The 16,854-nt window shown below is 42.9% G+C and overlaps 1 protein-coding gene across 1 annotated transcript; it reads right to left on the reverse strand.

Annotated features, from left to right (window-relative positions):
- Window positions 1–822: 822 nt before the first annotated feature.
- PLA2G2F (phospholipase A2 group IIF) lies at window positions 823–14,315 on the reverse strand. Its single transcript, XM_003764922.2, has 5 exons — window positions 14,011–14,315; window positions 13,181–13,233; window positions 6,250–6,394; window positions 2,618–2,730; window positions 823–1,475 (listed from the first exon to the last, which is right to left on the reverse strand). The coding sequence occupies exons 1-5, from the start codon at window positions 14,136–14,138 to the stop codon at window positions 1,264–1,266; spliced, it is 651 nt and encodes a 216-aa protein (XP_003764970.1). The 5' UTR covers window positions 14,139–14,315; the 3' UTR covers window positions 823–1,263.
- Window positions 14,316–16,854: the final 2,539 nt, after the last annotated feature.

Below are 16,854 nucleotides of genomic sequence, written 5' to 3' on the forward strand. Positions count from 1 at the left end.
AGAGTCTGTAGATTATATATGTCTGTCTAAGTCACTGTCTGTGCCTACAGTGGGTGAGTGCCAGTGTAGTGTGTGAACAGAAACCAATGTATACTCAGGTGAGCACATCAGTGAGGGTGAGTGCCTTCTGAAGGATGGGCATGGAATAGCCACTTCTTAGTATTCATTGATTAAAAGAACAGATGTATTATTAGGTGACCATGTTGGTGAGGGTGAGTGCCTACTGGAGGACCGGGCATGGAGGAGGCACTAATTACTGTCTGTTGATTAAGAGATTGATTGATAAGAAGTGTCAGTGTATATGTGAGTCACTGTATATGAGGCAGACGTGTACAGGTCGATGAGTGTCACCAAGCAGGTGCCATGATTGGACATATCTAGGAAACACAGACCTCTCACTTGGAGAGACCTTAGGTCCCATCTTGTCCAGTCTCTTCCTTTTACAGATAAGAAAACTGAGAGAAGTTCACTGAGCTCTCTAAGATTACAAAGCAACAGATTTAAACCCAACCCATTGCTCTCTCCATTGGGTCATTGTATCAGAAGGAAGGAAGAGAGGGGATCAATATTTGGGTGAGAATGTCACTGGTATGCTCGTGTAGACTGATGGGTAAACTAGTGTATGGGTGATATGTGGACTGGGTTAAGGGTGCTGAAGGCCAGGGTTCAGAGGAAAGGAGAAAGACAGAAGGGTTATCTGGACAAGACCATAAGAAAACAGAGATGATAAAAAGAAACTGGATGGTACATGTGCCTAGACTGGGTGAGCTAGGGCCAGAGGCCAGTGGGATGGTGACTAGTATCCAGAGCAGCGAGGAAGATCCACGCCAGTAGGTTCTGCTCTAAAGGGCTCCCAGAAGCATTCAAGGCCCCAAAGATAGAGGATGTCAAGAGATCATGAGCCAAGGGGTGGCCAGGAAAATAGCAGCCAAGGTCCTGGCCAATAAGTAAACCTGTATAATATTTATAGGCCCAGGAAAGAGTCAAACCTGTTTCATTTGTCTTTGAACTTCTCCTGTGGCCTTTGAATCCCAAAGGTCTGTGTCATGGAGAGCCCTCAAAGAGACCTGGCACAAAGACACCCCAGGAAAGCCCCATACCTACATTTCTTCTCAGACCTCTTTTGGGGGACCCATTATAACCTGCTGTGCTGTGTCTCTCCTCCCACCCCCAAGAGTGTTATGCCAGGAAGGCACCAGGACTGAGAATCAGGGCCCTCCCCAGCCTAGCTTTCTCCCTGAGGCTCAAGGGAGGGAGCACAGCTTAGGGAGGTGGAGGAGGCATCTTAGGGATGTGTCTACACTCAATCTCCACAGGTAGAGGGTCATAGATGCTGCAGGACGGAGTATTTCCTTTGCAGTAGATGTTGAGGTAATTGCGGAACTCCTCATGGTATGTTTGGTTGTTGAGGCACAAGACAACTTTCTTGTCACATTCACAGGTCTGCTTGTCACACTCTGTCTTGTTCTTCTCACCTGCAGGGGCAAAGGCAGTGATATTGGGACTGGTACCTGGAGGTGCAGAGGGAATCTAAGAATCATATATGGTCCAAGCCAAGAGGATCTTAGAATCCAGGATGTCAGAGCTGGGAAGACCCTTAGAACACAGAATGTCAGACATGGGAAGGCCCTTAGAACCCAGGATGTCAGAACTGGGAGGGCCCTTATAACATGGGATGTCAGAGCTGGGAGGGCCCTTAGAACTCAGGATGTCAGAGCTGCGGAGGGATCTTAAAACAGAGGATATCAGAGACTAGAAGTAATGTAAAGGTAATCTAAACAGATCCTTTATCATACATGAAAGGAAAGTGAGAGCCAGGGAAAGAGTGCCCTGAGCCAGGAAGTGGCCGAACAGGTGCTGGAACCTAGGACTCATTTGTATTTCCTCCCTACCCCTATCCCTCCTTGGAGGCAGTAACTGCCCTCTTATTGTCCCTGCATCTCTGGTGTCTTAAGAAGTTCCAGGTTCATCCCAAGCATTTGATAGATGATTGTATAAAGAACCTCTCCATCAATACCCATCAGTGACTCTCTGTAATTTATAGTCTCGGGAGTTAGTCGGGACATTGAGAGGTTAAGTGGACTTGCCCAGAGTGAGGAAGCCATGAGAAGCTGACTCCTGGGCTAGCCTCTCCCCACCAACCGCCATGATAGGCCCCCAAAAACTCTTTGTCTTGTTATAGACCCCTGGGGAGTTGAGGGGTGGGGGCAGGACAGGGGAGGGATAGGTGAATGAAGTAGGTAACATGGTAGAGATGGAATCAGGTAGACCTGAGTTCAAATCCTACCTCGGACTTGTATAATCATCAGTGAGTCTCTTAATCTTAGTCTGTTTCAGCTTCCTCACTTGTACAATGGGAATAATCATTGTACCTGCTTCTCCAGGTTGTTTGAGGAGCAAATGAAATGATGTTTGTAAAGCACCCGGCAGACTTTGAAGGGCCTTGTGAATGTCGGCCACCATCATTGGCACTGGTATCAACATTGCCCTTGTTGTTATTATTATTATCCTGCCTTGTCCGAGCTGGGGAAGCTCAGATCACCAGCTCCCAGCCTGAACGCTCTAGCAGTGGGAGATGGCTGCCCCAAGCCCACCCTCGGGAGGAAGCCGTACTCACTGCAGGTGATGGTCTGGGTCCTGTTATCAATGGAGAATTCATAACGGTCAAGAAAGGGGTGGCAGCCCTGTTCAAACAACCTCTGGTAGCAGCAGTCATGGGCGTGGCAGCACCTGGGGGACAAAGAGGTAGACAAAGGAAAAAGGGACTGCAGTGAGACTGCCTCAGCTCCTGCCTTCCTTTTATAGACTCCTAAATTTGTAGACTTAGAGCTGGAAGAAACTTTAGCAGCATTAGAGACCATTAAGTCTAGTTCCCCCTTTTACAGATGAAGAAACTGAGGCACAAGGTTATGACTTGACCAAGATAACAAACAACAGAGCCGGGTCCTCTATTTATGGAATCAGTGCTCTCCCATGGCCCCGCATAGGTTCCTGAGCATAAGTCACTGGAATGAGGACATAGATGGCAGTTCTTTGAATGGAATTATTCTTTTTCTCAGAGCACCTGGAAGCTCACCCTCATTCATAGAACCCTCCATGAATTCCCTTCCTCTCCCAGCTACATCAAGATAGTTATTATTGATTCTTTTGTTTTTCAGAGTCAACTGACTCTTGTTATCCCATTAGGATTTCTTTCCTAATTGAGAAAACTGAGGCAAACAGGGTGAAGTGACTTGCTCAGGGTCACATAGCTAGTAAGTGTCTGAAATCAGATTTGAATTCAGTTCAGGCCCTGTGCTCTCTGAACTGTGACATCGCTCAGCCACCTAAGCTAAAAACGACCTTCATGAAATCATAGAGCTAGAAGAGGTCTTCATCACCTAGTTCAAAGTCCCCCATTTCAAAGATGAGAAAACTGAGGGCCAAAGAAGGGCTGTGACATTCAAAGACACTTCAGTAATTAAGCATCTACAGGAGGCAACACAAGGACAGTGGAAGGAGCAGGGCCTGAATTCAAATCCTACCTCTGCTATTACCTGTGAGACTTCAGGCAAGTCATTTAGTCTGGGTTTTTCGAATGAAAAGAATGAAAGTTGGAGAAGACCAATGGTGGATAATGTTTAGTATTATCTGACAGAAAGGAAAGGTGGGGGCCTCCAGGAGCTGAATGCAAGGTGCATGTTCAGATGTGGCCAGTTTGGGAATTTATTTGGTTAGGCAAGACTTTTTTGTTATAAGGGAAAAGTTTTTGTTAGGAGGGAAAGAGTGGAAATGGGGATGTAAAAAAAAAAGAAAAGAAAAGAAAAAAAAAACAAGAGTTACTGTAGCACTTTTTTAAAATGCCCAGAGGAAAACAGAAGGATAATTTATTGTATTCTTTTAAAATGTTGCCAGATGTAACAGACTTTCTGTCTCATCTTCCTCTCCTGTTCTTTGTGCATATGAAATATGCGTTTTTGTGTTCTGTGACTTTTGTCACTTATGAAATAACCAAAAAAAATTGAAATTAGAGGAAAATGGAGGCGTTAACCTCAGAGGTCTCTGAGGCCCATTCTGGCTCTCCATCTGAGAATCTCTGAAGTTGGTGCTTTAGGGATTATTCTGCCCATTTCACAGAACAACCTGAGGTCTATAGAAACTTTGTCACTGCTTGTGTAAATAAGTGACAGAACTAAAATTTGTACCCAGGTACAAATCTATCGCTCCACTCTGGCTCTCTCTTGATAGTACTTGGACATGGAGTGAGGAAGACCCAACTCTACACAGAATTTTATTTAGTCATTTTTTCAATAGTATCTGGCTCTTCATGAGCCCTTTTGGGGTTCTCTGAGATAGTGAAGTATTTGCCCTTTTCTTCTCCAGCTCATTTTATAGATGAGGAAACTGAGGCAAAAATAGTTACATGACTTGTATTACACAGCTAATAAGTATCTAAGACCAGATTGGACTCAAGAAAATAAATCTCTCTTACTCTCTATCCATTACATGATCTCCCTGCAATCTACACAGAATAGGATTTTAATAAATGCTGGAATTAATTGATCAATCTCAGAACTGAGTCCTGAATCCATACTTCCTCCCCTCCTAGTACAATGGATTTTTCCTCAAGTCACCTTGTCTCAAAATCCCTCAGTTTCTTCATTCTTTCTCCACCTTTTTCCCATTCTTTTTTTTTTTAATTTAATAGCCTTTTATTTACAGGATATATACATGGGTAACTTTACAGCATTAACAACTGCCAAACCTCTTGTTCCAATTTTTCACCTCTTACCCCCCCCCCCCCTAGATGGCAGGATGACCATTAAATGTTAAATATATTAAAATATAAATTAGATACACAATAAGTATACCTGACCAAAACGTTATTTTGCTGTAGAAAAAGAATCAGACTCTGAAATATTGTACAATTAGCTTGTGAAGGAAATAAAAAATGCAGGTGTGCATAAATACAGGGATTGGGAATTCAATGTAATGTTTTTTAGTCATCTACCAGAGTTCTTTTTCTGGGCATAGCTAGTTCAGTTCATTACTGCTCCATTAGAAATGATTTGGTTGATCTCGTTGCTGAGGATGGCCTGATCCATCAGAACTGGTCATCATATAGTATTGTTGTTGAAGTATATAATGATCTCCTGGTCTTGCTCATTTCACTCAGCATCAGTTCATGTAAGTCTCTCCAGGCCTTTCTGAAATTATCCTGTTGGTCATTTCTTACAGAACAGTAATATTCCATAATTTTCATATACCACAATTTATTCAACCATTCTCCAACTGATGGACATCCATTCAGTTTCCAGTTTTTAGCCATTCTTAATCCCTTTCCCTCTCCCTTAATATGTGACTTACATCCTGATGTAAAAACCAAAGCAGGAGGGAGGTCAGGGTTCAGGCAAGGGCTTTTTGTAATATTTAACATGACCAAGGAACCTGGATTGCATTCAGATCCCAAGACAGTGCCATGTGCTCTGTCAGAACCCTGGAAGAGGTCCTAAGTATGATGAATAAAAGAATCATTTTTTGAGTGGATGGGAGGGGGCCAGGGCAAGGAGAAAGAAGGCCTAAGAGAGCTCAGTGGTCTCTGGGAGCCAGATAAAGGGCTATGGCATAAGGATGCAGACATGTGAGAAGGATGTCCCCCAGTCCTGGTGAGCAGAGTAGTCTGTTTTTATCACTTCCACTTAGACAAGAGCTAGAGAGAATATAGAAGGAGGGCTTTTGGTCTTTACCCTTGGGGAGATCCTATTATGGGTATGGGATATATAGAAACATAGCTCCTATACGTAGGAAGACCCCAGTCTGAGAGGAAACGCATAGTCAGTCCCCAGCCTCTGGGAGTGCCCATGATGCTCTTGGTCTTAATCATACATCTTGTGGTTTCTGGGTTCTGTTCTGGACAACATGTTTTAGAAATAACAATTTCAATTCAGGAACTGAAAAAAATTACACATTCAGAGAAAGGAAATTGGGATGATAAAGAGACAGATGTAAGAATTAACTAAAGAAACGAGGTACATTTATCCTGAGAAGAGAAGGCTCAGGGAGGATATGATGGCTGTTTTCAGGAATCTGGAAGGCTGTCATGGAGCATCCTATCTGATAGGGAAGACAACCCATCTATGCCAGTATGGGGAGCCTGGTGGCCAACACAGCCATGAGGATAAGCCACCCATGGAAAATCAGAAGCCTGGCTCTATTTTCAGTGTGTACCAAGAGAATGGATCTTGAGCCTGGGAGAACAGGGGAACTTACCAGTCCACTTCATCCATGGGTAGACCCCGACCACCTAGTCCACAGTAGCAGCCATAGCCCACAAAGGAGAGGATGGCATTTTTCCCTGTGATGGTTTCTACCATTGACTTCAAGTTCAGTAGACCTCCATGGACCATAGGCAAGACTGAAAAAAAGATCAAAGGGTATGGTATTGATTTGTGTTGCTTAATTGTTCTTTATTATAAGGGAGAAATTGACTATGACATGAGGCTGGAGAGGAGCCACTGGAAAATGACAGATTATAAAAATAAGAAAAGAGAATCAAACCATTTTGTAAAAGAGAGAGAAAACATTTATTTACAAAGCTGAGAGAATGTGTGTGGGGGGGAGAGAGAGAGAGAGAGTAGGAGGGAAAGAGTAAAGGAAGAAAGGAAAAAAGAGAGATAGATGGAGAGACAGAAAGACATAAAGAGACAGAGAGAGACAGAGAGGGGGGAGGGAGAGGGACAAACAACTAGGGTACTCGGGTATCATCTAACAGCATCACTGGGGTACAGCAATATGGCATCCAGTGACCTGGGTGAATTCCCCACCTCCCTCATTGGTGGCAATTACTAGAACTCTGAGCTCTCTTCTGGGTTCATGAGCCAAATTATTTGATGGTCTGCTCTTTTCCACCCAGTAGGTCACCTGCACAGCCACCCACATAGGCCAACCTTCCTAAGGGCAGCAGCAATGATTTTTTTAAAGAGGTCTGAAGGCAGAAAAGAAACTAGACAGTGGAAAGAGCATAGACTCTGAAGTGAGAGGTCCTGGGTCCAAGTCCCACTTACTAACTGTGTTACCTTCTAAGCTTTCTTCTCTACCTCTACAAAATGTGGAAGTTGGCCTGAATGGCCTCTTAGGTCCTTTCCAACTCTAGATAATCCAATCATAGATGTAGAACCCATCTCACAACAACACATTCAATCAACTACCAAATCTTCTTGGATCCCACTCCTCATTTCGCAAATCTGTCTTCTCCTTTCAACTCTCGCAGCAAGATCAAGAGGTAACCTCTGACTTGGACTATTGCAATAGCCCACTAATAGGTCTTTCTCTTGTCTAATGCCGCCTCCATATTCTCCTATTCAATAATCTCCTTCCTTCCTCTCCCCGCCACACCTGACTCTCTGGACTTCTTTCTCCATCACGTACCAGCAGCCTTCTCACCCTGGAAAATCCCTGCAACCCTTCAGTCCCTTCCCCTTATTGATCCTGAGAAACTTCCATTTCAAGGAAGGATCCACTGTCCACCCCTTCATTCCTCTCTGGGTCCCACTCCAGACCCTCTGAGCTTCTTTCTTCACTATGTATTGATAATTCTTCCCTCCCCTACTTTTACTTTCTTGTTTTGTATACTCTTCCCCATTAGAATGTGAGCTCCTTGAAGGCAGGATTGCTCTCTCTTTTTGCTTCTATTTGTATCCCCAGTGATCAGCACAGTGCCTGGCACATAATCAGCGGTTAATAAATACTTGTTGACCTGTTTTGACGCTGATAGATCTCGTTTGACCAAAGTATCAAATATCGATACAATGAACAGAACATTGGGCCTGCAAGTGAGAATGACCTGAGTTCAAATTTGACCTAACGTTCTTGACCCTAAGCAATCTCAAATTCCTCATCTGTAAAATGGAAATAATAGTAGCAGATATCTATCTCCAAAGGTTGTTATAAGGATCTAACGAGACAATAATTGTAAAGTCCCTGGTATATCATGCTATATGAAAGTTATCATTATTATTAGTATCACTTTTTGAAATTTCTATAACATAACAAAATTTATAATATAATGTTATATTAATTATTATACAATGAATAATACTGTATGAGTATATAATTAACAAATAAGGAAATATACCATAATAGAGGTGTATGTTCACAATATATTTTACGATTGGGCATTAACAACCAAAAATTCAGAGCCTCCCTTCTCTAGACCACATTCTCTAGCCCAGAAGCAGAATGACCTTGATCTGACCTAGAAATTATTGGGAAATCCCATTGTTAGCATGCCTCCATTGAGCAGCCCAAGTCAAGGCTTGTTAATTGATTGACTGACTGTTTCCTGAGAAGTCTGTATTCTCTCTGTTTTAGGACTGAGCTTCCCTCTCTAGCTACCTTAAAAGCTTCTATTCTAACCAGTTCCAGTTTTCTTCTGAATGGAAATCTTTCCCCTTTCTCTCTCTTTTCTCCATTCTCCCTGAAGCCCAACTCCTAGGTTCTCAATGATATTATTTTCTAAGTTCAAAACTGCTTTATTACTCTTGGAAAAGACAGGGGGAGGGATAGCTGGCTTTCTCTGCATTCCCTCTCCTTTCTAAAATCAAACTTAACAAAATTTTATTAAGTACCTGCTTGTTATGTGCAAGGCTCAGCACTAAAGGCTATGGAAAGGGGTCTCATAAAATGCTGTCTTGGACTTGCATTGGAAGGGAACCATCCAGCAAGTACCTTTTCTTCACTATGGATTCTTCCCTCCTCTCTCCCCCTTCCCCTCTTCTTCCCCCCCTCCCCCCCGCCCCCAGGCCCTGAGATCGGCTCCTTCCCTAAAAGGAAGCAAAGCTGGCTAGGACAAAGTTTTGCCTCGGACAATAAAGTCTTCTTGCTTCTGGACTTATGAGTTCTTAGCCTTTTATTTCCTTAAATATTTATTCCCGGGAATCTCTTACTTCTTGACTTCCTTCATAGAATCACAAATTCTCAGTGTCGAAAAGAACTTCAAAGGCCAAAGGTTCATCTCAACAATCCCTTGGGGAAGCTGATGATGCCATGGAGAAAGCAAAGGATTTTTATTCAAAGCTGACTTTAAATTCCAGTTTGGCTACTTACTACTTGTGTGAGTCTATGCAATTCACTTTTCTGGGCCTCAATTTCCAAGGGCATTGGATTTAATGATGTCTAAAGTCTCTTCTACCTCTCAATCTATGATCCTATGGAGCATGCCTTTCATTTTTATTTGAATAGCCAGCACTAACTGAGGAGGCTAAGTGGCACAGTGGATAAAGCTCTGAACCTAGAGTCAGGAAGCCCTGAGTTCAAATCCATCCTCAGATACTTATTAGCTGTGTGATCTTGGGCAAATCCCTTCACCTTTTTTACCTCAGTTTCCTCATCTGTACAATAATCTAGAAAAGGAAATGCTAAACCACTCCATATCTTTACCAAGAAAACCTACGAGTCTAAAACAATTTAATAATAATATTCAACTTGTCATGCTTTAGGATTTGTTAAGTGCTTTACAAATATTATCTCATTTAATCTTCAAAGCAACCCTGGGAGCTAGGTGCTATTAATGTCTCCATTTTGTAGTGGAGGATACTGAGGCAAATTACTTATCCAGGGTCACAGGGCTAGTAAGCTTCTGATAGGTCTGTCCACTAAGCTACTTTGCCGTTCTTCCTGTACCTTTGACTCTCTGCATTGTCAAAACCCAGACTGACATTCCTCAATTTTGCAGAAATAACCACAGGAGTAATTTTGATATTCACCCGGCCTTCTGTAAAAGCTGCCCAACTGATCTCCTGTCTCCCAGACTCCCCTTTCTGATCCATTCTTTTCAGAGCTGCCAAAATAAGCTTCATAAGACATTTTTGACCAAGTAATTCCCTCGCTCAGAAAGCTTGACTGCCTCCCTATTGAGGAAAAAGTTCAAACTCTTTCCCCTACCATTTAAATACCTCCCCAATATGCTGCAAGTTAAGTTTCTAGGTCTATTTCACGTTATTCCTTTTCCTATATTCTAAAACTCAGCTTAAAAATGCCACTAAACTGTAAGCTCCTTGAGGGCAGGAATTATTTTGTTTCTATTTCTGTGTCCAAGTACCAAGTGCCATGCTTGGCACATATTCAGTGCTTAACAAATTCTTGCTAAATTGACATATTGCCTAATGAAGCTCTCCATAGTCACTTAGGCCCTTCCCTTGATTGGGGGATGCTCCATCTTCTCTGCCTTTCAACTTCTCTTCCCTCAAGCCCCAGCTCAATTGCCACCTTCTTTCTCCTTGGAGCCTTCCCTCATCATGCCCACGACACCAGAGTTCTCTTTCCCTCTTCACATTTTGTTTTATCTGTCTCTGAAATCTGACCCAGGCCAACCAACAAATGTTATTGTTATGTATCATGTCTGACTCTTTGTGACTCCATGGAACCATAACACTCCAATACTGTCTGTCCAGATTTTTCTTGGCCAAGGTACTGGAGTGGTTTGTCATCTCCTTCTCCAGCGGATTAAGGCCAACAGGTTCAATGACTTGCTCAGGGTCATGCAGCTGGTAAGTACTGAGGGTGGATTTGACCTCAGGTTTTCCTGAACACCACAAAGAGTCAGACAGAATGGAAATGACTGAGTGACAACAACAACTTCCTGACTCCAAGCCCTGGTATCCATGAAGCCACCCTACCTCTGGACCGGCCTCATCTCAGATGTGGCCGTGAGTCCCTCTAGTTTTATATTTATAAACTTACTAAAAACAAGCCCTGCCCTCAAATAGCTTCCATGCACCTGGATGAAATAACACGTAACACAGATAAGAAAATATGTTTTCATTTAAGGAGGAGGGAGCAGCTCTGATACACTCTTCCTTTGATCATACTGACTGGCTTGTGTCCCTCAGCCAATAAATGGAAGCTTCTTGAGGTTAGGGCTTACTTGGTTTGGTTCTTTGCACACATTGCACATTTAATTAGTAGGCATTTAATAAATATTTGTTCAACTAAATCGAGGGCATCAAGGGAGGCACCATAGTGCATAACAAAGTCAGGAAAATCTAATCAGGAAAGTGGGGGAAGCTAGGGGTTGCCTCACCATAGTGGATAAAGTGCTGGGCCTGAAAAAGATTCATCTTTCTGAGTTCAAATCCAGCCTTCATTTCACTCTGTTTGCCTCAGTTTCCTAATCTGTAAAATGACCTGCAGAAAGAAATGGTGAACTACTCTAGTGTCTCTGCCAAGAAAAGCATAAATAGGGTGATGGAGAGTCAGACGTGACTGAAAAATATCTAAACAACCCCAATAACAAACTAAATCAGATCACCGACTTGCTCAAAGAAAACTCAAAACTATCATGTTGTCCACTCCTCACTTTATAAAGAAAAGTACTGAAACATTGAGATGTAAACAAAAGGATCAGGAATCAAACTTAAGGGTCTATGATATTTAGAGCTTGTACCTCCCCTCTTCAGTGACAGATATGAGGAAACTGAGTTCTTAAGAAATTAAGTACTTTAAAAATAGAATCAGGATCAAACTCAGATTTTCTCAACCAGTACCAATACTCTTTCTTTCTTTTTTTTTTTTTTGGAGTGGGGGATGGGGAATTCAGATTTTTTATTTATTTGTTTGTTTGTTTGGAGTGGCTCTTTTTAAAATTGTTAAGAATATTTTAGTTTTCCAAATTCAAGCAAAGATAGTTTTCAACATTCACCTTTGCAAAATCTTACGTTTTAAATTTTTCTCCCTCTTTTTCTCCCAAGACAGCAAGCAATCCAATGTAGGTTAAACAAATACAATTCTTCTAAACATATTTCCATATTTGTCAGGTTGCATAAGAAAAATCAGATCAAAAGGGAGAAAAACATAAGGGAAAAAAAACAAGCAAACATAAGAACAACAACCAAAAACAGGGAAAATATCATGCTTTGATCCACATTCAGTCTCCATAGTTCTCTCTCTGGATGTGGATGGGACTTGCTATCACAAGTCTATTGAAATTGCATTGAATCACCTCATTATTGAAAAGAGCCAATCTTTTTTCTTAAAAAAAAAATCTAATATGCCCCCTCCCCAATCCACCATTCTCCCAGGAATTATAAAGAAAAACAATGCAATGGCTGCCTCTCGTGATGTATGCAACTGTTCTGGCAAGCAGATCCCCACCCTCAGTGGAAGAGATGGAGATTTCCTTTGTTATCATTCTCTAACATCATTATTCATAAAAATTAATATTCATTCCAGGGTGTTACATAACTTTCCATCTCCTGGTGTTGTCAATTCCCTTTCTGCTAAATTTAACATAATGCACCTCAAGTTTAACATTTCCAAGAGATTACACACTTAACCATGTTTGTGGGCAGAAGACAATTTACACACACACACACACACACACACACACACACATCTGCACATGTACGCATCTGCACAAACACATATTTACCACATCTCAGCATGGTATTGGTAGAAAGCATTTACTCTGTAGGCAAGGTCTGGGGTCAAATCCAGTTTCCATTACTTACTACCTACTTTATTAGTGCTGTTCAGTCATGTCTGACTTTTTGTAAGCCCGTTTGGAGTTTTCTCAGCAAAGACACTAGAGTGGTTTGCCATTTCTTTCTCCAGTTCATTTTACAAATGAGGAAACTGAGACTCAGAGATTAAGTTATAAATAGCAGAGACAGGATTTGAACTCGCATCCTCTGACTCTGAAGTCAGGACTCTTTGCCAGTGTGCTGTTCTCCTCTTCCCCACCCAGTCCCAAGGCCTACAGCCAACTCTTCCAGTTTGGGCACATCTTCCTCACCCAGCCACCTGCGCCTCCAGGACACAGAGTACTGCTATGCTGACAAGCATATCACTTAAGCTCTCTTTCCCCCTTTCCTCCCTCAGAAGCTTCTTTCTGTTCTGCCCTCAGCCCTCTTCTGGGCCAATCACTTGGTCCCCAACAACTTCAGGGCAGCAGGGAGTGCATGGGGACAGGAGACGCACCATAAACACCACCATAAACATGAGGCTCGGGCCTCATAAATGCCAGGTGACAGGGTGCCCGGTGTTTGTACACAGGCAGTCTGGAGTTAAGTCTGGGAGGAAGGAGGAAGGTGGGATGGATGCAGTACTCACAAATGACAAGAGGGCACTTGAGGACAAACCCAGGGGAGAGGGGAGGGAGGAAGGGACTTCTCCAGGAAACCCCAGGGAAGGAGCCCTTACTCACCACTGCCTGCTAGAATGGTGATTGTGAACAGCTTCCTGATGCCCGGGATGCACCTGGGAGACAGAGAAATCGACATCCCCCATCAGGTTCCCTTCTATCTTCACGCCACATGCTCAGGCCTGCTACAACCTGCTCAGCCCTGGCTTCAAGTCCCCATAAACACCTGTTAGATAATGTGGCTTCCCCAGCTTCCCTGCCCTCAGCCCCTACTAAGGTCTGTTATTAACATCTGGCAGCAGAAAGAGACTGGCAAACTCCCTGATGCTTTCGCTACCCCCTCCCCACCTCAAGGATCTGTTACCCCCTTGTTGCAGAGGGGAGGGAGACTGACAGAGGATCTGTAAGAAGTCCAAGGGTAATCGATCAAAGCAGCGGTCAGGGAGGGAGTTGGAGAGGAGTCCAAAAATGGGGAGGAAAATCATAGGATTCAGAGTTGGAATGGGCAAGTAAAGATAGTCTAGGCCAAGTCCTCCATGTTACAATGATGGAAACTGAGTCCTAGATTAGTGAAAGGACTTGGCCAAAGTCATACAAGCATGAAAGAGCAAGGCCAAGGACCAAATCTGGACCTATCAGGAGACCAGCTTTGCTATGGTTATTTGACCCTAACCTTTCCCATCCAGAAAATCAGAATGGTGGGAGAAGTATTGGATTAGACAACCATTCAATTAGACATTTCTATGAGTCTAGAGAGTTTCTCAGACCAAGATTTGAGGAACCAGAGATCCCTTCTCCGAGAAACACTAATATCTAGAAAAAGCCCACCCTACTTCCCTAAGGACATCCATAAAATTGGATCTTCTTCTCTTACCCAAGGGCTTGGCACTTACCTGGTGGCATTCCAAAAAGAGGCAGCCCTGGGGAAGAGTATCTGCTCCATGGACATCTTCCAGGATAGGAGTCTAACCAGCCCCTTCTTCCTGAACTCTTTGGGGTTGGCCTGAGCCCCATTTTCCATCTTCTGAGGTCTGGGGGGCCAACAACATAGGGTTTGTTCTGTCCACAATGCACAGGGAAGGCTCCAGGGAACAGGCCCCAGTTTTACTCTACCTCTCACACTGGTGAGAGGCCGTCCTAGAACAAGGGCCAAGTGCCCAGAGGAATAGGGTGACACATACCCCACTCCTCCTCCTCCTCTCAGGTAAGGAAGCACCACCCACATCTGGCTGGGGAATCCCCACCCACATCTGGCTAAGTGTCCATCTATCAGGGATATACTCCATCAAGTCTAGCAGGGTCAGACCCCCACCTCTGAGGTAAGAGGGGATGTGGGATCACAAGTCCAAGACTGGAAAGGTTTCCCAAAACCTTTGAGTCTACCATATTCCCTAAGAAGTTCAGTAAACATAAAGATAGAGTATGGGAAGGGAGCAATATTGTTCTCCCCTCTGGATAGTGGCTCTGAGCCCCTGAGCACTCTACTCAATGGCCAGACTTCCCAGAGATAGAGCTGGGCCTGAAAATTTCACCCTCACATCTCACAGCACCTCTGGGTACATCTAATGGGAAAGACAACACATCTGGGAGTATATAGTACTCACAGGATTCTGGAGCTGGAAGGGATCTTAGAAATCATCACATCCATTTTATAGAGGGAGAAACTGAGGCTCAGAAAAGGGAAGTATCCCACAACTAGCTAACAGGACAACCAAGCCTAGTTCCTAGTACTTCAATTAAACCTTTATTGGGCACCTACTATGTACAAGACCTGGTTGTTAAGCATCTCCAGAATCAAATATAACATCATTTATTTGGCACTTAAAGCTCTCTACAACATGTGGTCTTAGGACCTTCCTAAGTCTTTATATACTTTTCTCCCCTCCAGGAATTCTACATCTGGCTACTCCGGCCACCATTGTTGATCTCCCCATTGGAAGCAGGCTGCTCCCCATTCCTAGCATTGTCTCCCTTCTTTGTAGCAGTGAACTGCATTAGAGTCAAATAAGAAGTTTGATCTACCTAGAATAACCAAAGGTCCCAACGACTGGGGCAAGAACTGTTCAACAAACTGTTGGGAAGACTGGAAAGTGAGCAGACAGAAACTAGAGATAGACCGTATCTCACACTGTATATCAAGATAAGCTCAAAATGGGGACATGATTCAGACAGAAAGGGTGATATAAGCAGATTGGTGGAGCACAGAAGAAACTACCAGTCAGATCTATGGATAGAAACATTCACAAGCAAACAAGAGACAGAGAGGTTTCCAGGAGATAAATAAAATGGATAATTTTGACTACGTAAAATTGATTTTTTTCACAAACCCTAATTATGTGCCAGATATTGAACTAACAACTGAAGAAACAGAAGGAAAAAAGCAAAAAGCAGTCCCCATTCTTAAGGAGTTTTGAATCTAATAGGGTAGAAAACATGCATGAAGATAGGTGAATACAAGATTCATGTAGAGGAGGTAGAACAAAAGCTGGGAATGGGGGCGGAACAGGGAAAAGCCTCCTGTAGAAGGTGGGGTTCAAGCTGTGTCTTGCTGAAAGCCAGAGAAATAGAGCCAGAGGTAAGGAAAAAGATAAAGCTTGGAAAACTCTGATCCCACCTTTTGCAAGAGGGCTTCCTCGTCTACTCAGCTATTTGTCCTTTCCCATCTGAGATTACCTCCTCTCTATTCTGAATAAAGCTGATAATTCATATTGCCTCTTTCCATTAGAATGTAAACTCCTTGAGGACAGGGCTAGTATTTTTGTCTTTATGGTTTCACAGAAACACAATATGTGGCACATAGTCGGGACTTAATAAATGCTTTTTGCTTGATTGGTTGATCGATGAAGACAACGCAGAGGTTCTTAATCTGGAGTCCATGAACTTTTAAAAAAATTTTCCTGTATAATTGCATTTCAGTATAGTTTCCTTCCTTTGTAAATATCATATATTTTATTTTATACATTTAAGAATATTCTTTTGAGAAAGGGTCTCTAGGCTTTGCCCCTAGAGTGGCAAAGAAAGGGTCTGTGATGTGCATAAAGAAAGTGAAGAAGCAAGTGTATCTGGAGACAAAAGGGTGTTAAGGACCCTGCCTAGGTGAAGGGACAGGTCAATTCTCTGAGAGCCTCCACAACTGTGAATCATAAACTTGAAGGAGCTGCAAAGCAGCTTTTACTTCCGCAGATGTTCCTTGTGGATTGGGAATGAAATAAATTGGAGGCAAGAGGGAAGAGGAGAGAGGTCAGACAATGAAACTGCCTCTCAGGGGAAAGGTCAGAGAAGTTAACTGCCTCTCAGTCTCCTTGTATCATCATCATCCTCTCACATGAAGAGATCCATGCTACATTCTGACCTCCAGCAGCCACTGGCAGATGGCTCCCCATCACAATAGGTGGGCTCCCACCTTTGACATTTACCAGCTGATCGACCCAAAGCAAGTCACATCCTTTTTAAATCCCAGGTTTCTGATCTGTAAAATTGAAACAACAACCAATAATAACAATATTATTGAGATACTATCATTTGCTACCTGAAAACTACTATGAATGTCAACTATGATTCAAAATGAATGAAATAGAGTTTCTGCCTTCAAATAACTCAAATTCTAATGCAGGAGAAGTGAGACATTCACACAGAGAGCTCTAATACAAGGTAAAATGTTACTAACCTAGAATTTAGACACTAACTAGGGGTCATCAATTGGAAAGAAACTGGGAACCATACCATACAAAGATCTG

This window comes from Sarcophilus harrisii, chromosome 3 (assembly GCF_902635505.1).
Source record: "Sarcophilus harrisii chromosome 3, mSarHar1.11, whole genome shotgun sequence".
NCBI classification, from domain to species: domain Eukaryota; kingdom Metazoa; phylum Chordata; class Mammalia; order Dasyuromorphia; family Dasyuridae; genus Sarcophilus; species Sarcophilus harrisii.

Bases quoted from the DNA above. Each gene is read 5' to 3' on its own strand.
- PLA2G2F (XM_003764922.2), bottom strand. From the start codon at position 14,138: ATGGAAAATGGGGCTCAGGCCAACCCCAAAGAGTTCAGGAAGAAGGGG. The intron at 6,395-13,180 runs GTGAGTAAGGGC...TCTTTTTTTCAG, and splicing joins CACCATTCTAGCAGGCAGTG to TCTTGCCTATGGTCCATGGA. The intron at 2,731-6,249 runs GTAAGTTCCCCT...TTTGTCCCCCAG, and splicing joins CCCATGGATGAAGTGGACTG to GTGCTGCCACGCCCATGACT.